Source organism: Xenopus tropicalis, chromosome 2, assembly GCF_000004195.4.
Source record: "Xenopus tropicalis strain Nigerian chromosome 2, UCB_Xtro_10.0, whole genome shotgun sequence".
Lineage (NCBI taxonomy): Eukaryota > Metazoa > Chordata > Amphibia > Anura > Pipidae > Xenopus > Xenopus tropicalis.
Window position 1 is genome coordinate 86,627,940 of NC_030678.2, and position 8,026 is coordinate 86,635,965.

Genomic DNA, 8,026 nt, shown 5'->3' on the forward strand with positions numbered 1-8,026 from the left:
ACACTTTCATTTTTTGGTGTTACTGTTCCTTTAAAGGAACAGTAACACCAAAAAATAAAAATGTTTTTAAGTAATCATAATACAATGCACTGTTGCCCTGCACTGGTAAAATTTGCACATTTGCTTCAGAAACACTTCTATAGTTTATATAATAAGCCACTGTGTAGCCATGGGGGCAGCCATTCAAGCTGGAAAAAGGAGAAAAGGCACAGGCACGTAGCAGATAACAGATAAAACACCATTGTATTGTACAGAACTTATCTGTTATCTGCTATGTAACCTGTGCCTTTTCTCTTTTAAATGGCTGCCCCCATGGCTACACAGCAGCTTCATTTACTAAACTATAGTAATGTTTCTAAAGCAAATACACCAGTTGCACCAGTGCAGGGCAACAGTACATTATACTGTAGTTCCTTTTATACACTTTGATTTTTTGGTGTTACTGTTCCTTTAAGGTGGCCATACATGGGCAGATTTAATAAGCTGGTTCGAGTCTTTCAGACCAATTCAGCAGCTTATCTGCCCATGTATATGGGTCCCTGTTGGCCTTCCCCGAATAATATGTGGCCAAAACTTGGCCAGGTGTCGATCGGGCAGGTTTGATTTTCCCATTGGATCAGGAACTGCATCGGTTCATTGATGTGCTCCTCGCTACTCATTATTGTAATTTGATCATTTGGCCCTAGGGCCAAGTGATCAAATTTGCCTGATATCGGCCACCTTAGGTGGGCATATCGGGGCAAAGATCTGCTAATTTGGCAACCTTGCCAAACAAGTGGATCTTAACATGTATAGTCTTATGCTTTTTAAAGCTGATTTGGAATTAAACAGGGTTGAAACGTAATTGAAGTCAATGAGTTTATTTTATGATAGCTTATATTTTACTGTAGGGGGTACATTATTTACTATATATTTTACAATAAGAGATACATTATGCCCTATATAAAGTGCATTTTTTTTCTTCAGAACATGTGATAGCAGCTGTGCACAGTCATTTGTGGTTGCGCAGATTTACTGTTGGCGACAAATCTTCCCATGTGCCAGTACCCTACGAATAACTCCCTTATTTAAATATTTCATTTTTAGGAACTGCTGGACATTTTAAAGGGACTGATAGTGCTCACAATATAGCTGCAAATGTCATCAAACTTTACACTCTAGATTGTAGAATATAATGGATAAAGTACTAAAATAAAAAAATGATTAGAAGTCAGTATATAAAACTGCTTGATCAACGCCTGTCCAATTTTTGGCCAGATATTGACCAGGTAGACCCATCGGGTGTCCCAATACATGAGCAGAGAATCTGCAAAATCGGTCAGAAGGACTTGAATCAGCAACTTAAATCTGCTGATGTATGGCCACTTTTAGCCTTATTAAGGGTGCTACAACACCCCCATGTTGGGGCTTGTCCACATTGCTTTCAAAATTTGTTCATCTTGCCTATCAGTGCTATATATACTAATATGGGTACACACTCAGACCTGCACACATGGCAATGCTGACATGCAGCTGCATGTAGAACTGTGTCACTGCTTCTCATGCTATGACAGTGGGTTACAGTTGCTGCCCGTCACCATTTACCACTGACATGCTGCCATGTTAGTGGTGTCAACAGCAGTTCTAAATAGAGCTGCTGGAAAAAATACCAGCAGTCCTAAATCAATCTATTATCTATATATCTGTCCGTATAACCTGTCTATATGATCTAATCTCTCTCAACATCTTTCTCTCCGACTTCCATTATAAAAATTCCCCTTGCAGTTGTCAGTAGGGGGCGATATAAAGCTACCACTGCCGGCGCTTGGGATGACCAATGGCACTAAAGTTTAGCGGCTTGATTGTTTCATTGGTTCTTGAGGTGACGTCACAAGGAAGCGACAAAGTGAGTTGCCAAGAGACGGCGGTTGGCTGATGGAGGCGGAAGGAGCGCTGAATGAAAGCGTGCGAGTGTTGCAGGTTAGACTGTTACACTGTCGCAGTGGGAAAAACAAGGCTTACGATGCAGAAGTACTAGAATAGGTGGTGCTGGTGGGTACCTACAGGCTTAGTTGGGATAACTGGCAGCTGATACTAACGAAATGCTAGAGGAATTCTCATTTGGAACTGTGTGTACTCTAAATAGAAGAGAAGTTAGTGACGCCGCCTTCCCAAATGGCAGCAACCAGAACTGAAACTTTAATTAAAAGAGTATAGCGTATAAGGATTCTTTGATTTATGTCTGTTTACACGTCAGGGGGCTTTACAGATTGGGGGGGTTAAAGATATGCCATGCAATATTTAAATGCTAAGATATATATTGGCATTGTGTGCTCTAAACATTTCCAGGTACCAGTAACTTATCTGTCAACAACTAAAGAACCTTCCTATAATTTGAACCTGTGTGACTGTGCTGCTTTCTGTCTTGTCACTTGTCATGGGAAGTAAGACACTTCCCATGAGCACCTGGGAAAGCTTCCCTGATGCAGGTACATTAGGGAAGTGTAAAGTAAATTGCTTTGTTTCCCCTGGATACAAGACATATCCCTTGCAATATTTGTTCCTAAATAAGGCTGGATGGCTTACCCCTGGCATATTACATTTTGCATATTCTGACCTCTCACTGAACATCTAGCTCATGGTTTGATGATAATTTATAATGCGCCACACAAATAAGGATTAAGGCCTTATGATGCCCATATAAAAACAACCATTCTGAATGTTTTTTTAGAGATGTATAATTCAAATATTCTATTTCATATCTGCATCACAGATTAGAATTTATGTGATACTCTGTTGTAGCTTTATGGACAAAGAAAGACATGAGAAGTGCTGCTGTACTTGCAAACTGTCGACATTGTTTTTTTTAAACACAGTTAAACCTTAGAATATTTCGCATAACCATTGTTATAATTAGTAAGAAAAACTATACATCATATCTGTAACACCCCCTGAGCAGGTTCATAGAGAGTGAAATTAAGAGACCAAAATTAGAATAGAAAATGTAAATGTGAGCTAATGCGTGATGCAGCGCTGACAATAAGGCTGGAGGAAATGCAAATACCTTAAGGTGGCCATACACGCTAAAATCCACTCGCTTGGCGATGTCACCAAGCTAGCAGATCTTCTCCCGATATCCCCACCTACGCATGGGCGATATCAGGCTAATTCGAATTAGAACGGGTTTTGAACGGGATGGGTATAGGTGTCGAGCTGATGCGGTCCCCGATCCGACTGATTTTTAAACCTGCCCGGTTTCAAGCCAGATGTCGGTCAGGCAGGCCCGTCATTAGTGCCCATACATGGGCTGGTAGGCTGCTGATATCGATCCCTTTGACCGATATTGGCAGCTAGAATCAGCCCATGTATGGCAGCATTTAGACTGCAGCACTGATGAGGTCTGAGTCTATCAGGTCTTTGACTGAAGCTCATCACTCCCGCAGTAGCCATGTCTTAAGAGATGTTGTCCAATACAAGTCAATTATAGGGGCGGAGGTAATGTCATAGGGGCCGATTTATCAAAATGTGAGTTTAGTGGGTGAACTTTCACCCATTGATAAATATGCTTCTGAAAATTCCATAGGAATGAATAGAACGTGGGTGAGTGGCTCTAAACTCACATTTTGATAACTCTGCCCCTTAGAGTTCTAGACACCTTATAATGCTAATTAAAGGGAAATAACATGAACTACAGGAGGTGGGTATTATTAGACAGAGCAAAGATTATCTAGGAAGAAACAGGGCAGAAAAGAACATTATCTAGGAAGTACTTTTTTTTCTAGGCTCACATCATATTTTGCCTCTGCTGATTGTATGAGCCATTAGTCTTTACCTTATAATTTTCTTTATAATTCTTCTAGTTTTTTTTTCTTTCTGTAGGCCCATGTGCGTGGGTTTCTTACCCGCCGCAGATTAAGAAATGTACGGGAAGACTATTTGGCCTTGGTACGAGAAATTGAAGGAGAAGAATCACATTTGCACTGGGAGACAAATGTATTCTCTATACCTCGTTTTATCAGAGAGGTTAGTATTACTTTACTCAATGCGATAAGAAGCAATAAATCATCTCTCAGATATAAAATATTGTACATTTGTTTTAACCAGAAGGTATAGCTAAAAGCTCATTCATCATGACCTTTATAGACAATGGTTAGATCTACACATCCATTCTTTAACTCCTTGATAGCCATGGTATATCAGAACAACAGAATGGTGATTTATTCCTATCTTGCATATCTAAGTGAAACATATTCTTAAACCACTTTGTGTTGTATGGGATATCTACTTTAGAGCTACACAGTTGTCTACTAAGAATTAAATATATTTGAAAAAGGTCTGTAAATTAGTAAATTGAGTGCCTATTTGTTTTCAGAAAAAAGTCCAGCAAAAGTTGGTTCAACAACATGTGAATCCTGATTCAAAGGATACATCACCAGTTCAAGTTCCACTGATATCTGAACAAAAAGTTAACCCACTTCCTGATGCATGGCGCAAAGATCATGAATACCTCCAGCACACCGATCCGGGGGAGAGCCTAACAATAAAAGACATGGAAGCGAACAGTATGCTTGAAATCATCCCAGCAAAGAGTAAAAGTCTGTTATTTACAAACCCCAAGAGTCCTGTGGCTGGTTTTGATTCAGAGAAAAAGTGCCTAGAACACACAAAACAAGAGGAAGATGCTGAACAGGGAGATTCTGAGAAAGGTTGTTTAAAAATCTATCCTGTCAGAGAAAGAGAGCCAACTGTTAAACAGAGAGGAAGTGAATTTGCAGCACATAACGGTCAGAGCCAACAGAGCCTAGAATGGAGCACCGACAGCTGGATATGGAAGGGCAAAGTGTTAGATGAAGGTGAGCAGGGAAAATATGAGACCCGAAATGCCTCCCAACAAAACATTTGCATCTTAACCTAATTTGCAAAATAAAAAGTACTACTTTTAAAGGGGACCAGCCACCTACTTATAAAATGCTGTATAATAAAAGTCCTTTCCAAATTAAATATAATACCCCAATTTTTTTTTATTAAAACATCCATCAGTTTTATAAAAATATTTAAATATCTGAGCTGTTAATAATGTATTGCCTGCCTCAGGCATAGAGGTGAGACACTAGTTACTTTCAATTTACATTCAGCACCTCCTAGATGTCACTGCACCCTCACATTACTCCACCTCATGGTCTATTATTGTGCAGCCTGTGCATGGGCATTAGGCCCCCATTCTGGCATATACACAAGATTTTAGGGTGATACAAAACTTGCCTTTAGAGTGTCTACAAAATTCTGTGACTGTAAATTCCCAGATTGAAGGAAACGGGATTTAATTAATTTATAAGGTGTAAGTAAAGTTTATTTTACATAACTGACATAAGAGAAAAGGATTTGGAATTATTTGTTAGGAGGACAGGTGCCCTTTGACTTCTGGCTGTTTCTTCTATATATTATGCATTCATTGCAATACCATTATGTTGGCATTATCCAAATAATACTTGAGTTGCTTTGCTTGTGGAGACATCTGCAGTTATTTTTTTTTGCATACAGTTCTTTACTAACCTGTTCACCTCCCACCAGGAATCCCCTTTGAAAATCTGAGTGAGCTGCAAAGGCATCGGAGCCACCTGGCCATGGAGATACTGTGGGTACAGCAAGCAATTGCTAGCCGTAAGAATGTGAGTCCTCCTATTTTTGTATCTCTCTGTACTTTACCTCCTCTGAGATCCCTCAACACCAGTTTCTACTTTTGGGAATTTCCTGCAGCTGTTGTAAACACATTCATGATTGCTTTATGTATCAGCGCTAATGTTATCTACAGTACCTGCAGGGTAATACCTAGTCACAGACAACAGCTTGATTAAGTTGTTTTCCCTGATCAGCAGTGTTAAGGTATTAGGTTGGGAATAAGTACCTTTATTTGCAGCAGCCAAAATTGAGCCCAAAAGAGCCAGTACAGACATAATGAGATGTTTTAGCCAAGTTCATGCCCTACATAATTGCCAGCCCCGTTATCAAATACATATTTGGTTACCATATGCACACATTTTACTTGTTCTGCCAGTGTGAAATTGTATCTCCCCAACAATATACTTATACAATATGACTTATATGCCTCCAGGCTACTATTACCTGACAAGCACAAGCTATGGCTAGGAACTCTATATATTGTATTTCATGCTTTAAAAAAAAACATAATACATGAAAATACAACAGATAACCCCCCCCACACGCACACACATTATTGCACTTTTCTTGTCCTTTAACTAGAGCTGCAATGCCTTTGTTTGTTTGCTTTTTGACCATGACAGTATGCTCAGTACACTGACCATATCATTATATATATTTTTAGAAAATAAATGTTTAAGCTTTTTCGCAGCTATAAGAATCGATAATGTGAGAAACATACACTAATTTACTGTTATTGTATAGATTCATTTGGCCAAATTAGCAGCACATCATATAACTGTGTGGTGCATCTTCCTTACAGTATCTAATGGTTAGACAAAGGCTGGGCATCGTGGACAGATAGGAAAAACATTATTCTGGCCCCAGCTGAAAGTGATGGATTTGCCTGCTGGATGGATCTACAACCCTGCTCCAGACACAGCCTTAATATGTGAATATTTATTCGCCTGACAGACATTACTGGGAATATTATGGACACCTAATGGTTCATTACATTTTAAGCATTAAAAATTTTTGCAAAAGTAAAAAAAAAAGCTATACGTTTTGTTAATATATTGTGATGTTTATTTATTTGTATATTTTAAACCTTTAATAAAAATGGGATTAACCTTCCTTCAAGTCTGTGCTTGTATTGTGGCATATCTGCGTGTCACTCTGTGTTGATGTAATGTGAGATGAAAACAGTGGGAGTGGTTTGGTAACTGACCAAATTTCCAAAGTACCTTTCCAGAAATCTGGCCAAAAATTCTACTAACAGTAGGGTTACTCCAGGAAACCATACATGTTTGTAAAGAACCCATTCTGACAAATCCAAATCGGGTGAATGTGCTTTCTTCTCCAAACTACCAAATGTATTGGATGCATGCTTGGCAGGTAAAGGGTTAAAGCACCCAAACTAGCTCTGTGTCCCATTAAACTTACACACGTGATCACCTTGTTTTACTTGTTTAAACCAATTATAGTCCAGTATAATTTCTCTTTAAAGGATCACATGATCCCTAAGATTTATATTGAAATTAGTATAACATTTTAAAGCTATGTGTTTTTCTTTTTAGTATAAGTAACCAAGTACATTAACAGCCACATTTAGTTCTTCATTTTCATTTCATATAAAAGGTTTTTTTAATGCAAACGTAATATACATATTTATGTATTGTTTGCATGAAATCATGTGGTCTTATTTCATTGCTGTCCATTATTGTTCAAAAAGAAAACAATAATGCAGGGAGAAGTATAACCTTTTTTGAATCATTACAACTTGATGATCCCTGTAATTGGTGTTCATTTTTTATTTTGTATAGTTTTTGAATTATTTGCCTTCTTCTGACTCTTTCCAGCACTGACCCAGCAGTTGAAAAAATATTTGTATTTTTACTATTAGTACTTAACTTTCTAGTCAGGCCCTCTCCTATTTATATCCCAGTCTCACATTCAAACCACTGCCTGGTTGCTATGGTGATTTAGACCCAGGGTGGCAAAAAACTGCCTCTGGCAACTATAAGAGCTGAATTTCCATTTTTTAAACTGGAAATTCAGTTCTGCCCACATAGAGAATGCAATTCCATTTTCTGCACTAACCATGTGCCCCCCCTGGTGCAAGGATGGATGTGTCTTTGCAGCTGCACTAATGAAGATCATAGGTAATAAGTGTGGATATCCAAACATCTATACCCTTATCCCTTGCATGGTTAATTATACATTCATTTTTCTCAGTTCAAATTATTTGCATGTTTAGGAAAGCTTTTCCCACCATTTCGAAATCGTCCAGACATTCTGAAACATTTTACTACTTTTCACTGGAACTGAAAAATGTAACAATCTGGCTAAAACATTTACCCAACTGGTTTTAATCCAGAAAATATGCTCC

General features: G+C 38.4%; 1 protein-coding gene across 2 annotated transcripts; it reads left to right on the forward strand.

Annotated features, from left to right (window-relative positions):
* Nucleotides 1-1,825: 1,825 nt before the first annotated feature.
* iqcc (IQ motif containing C) lies at nt 1,826-6,772 on the forward strand. Of its 2 annotated transcripts, XM_002939291.5 has the most exons (5): nt 1,827-1,959; nt 3,859-4,002; nt 4,352-4,832; nt 5,551-5,648; nt 6,461-6,772. In XM_002939291.5, exons 1-5 carry the CDS (start codon nt 1,915-1,917, stop codon nt 6,500-6,502), a joined length of 810 nt encoding a protein of 269 aa, XP_002939337.1. In that variant the 5' UTR covers nt 1,827-1,914; the 3' UTR covers nt 6,503-6,772. The 2 variants fall into 2 exon arrangements, with proteins under 2 accessions (XP_012812852.1, XP_002939337.1); XM_012957398.3 differs by lacking the exon at nt 3,859-4,002 and having other exon boundaries at nt 1,826-1,959.
* The last annotated feature ends 1,254 nt before the right edge of the window (nt 6,773-8,026 follow it).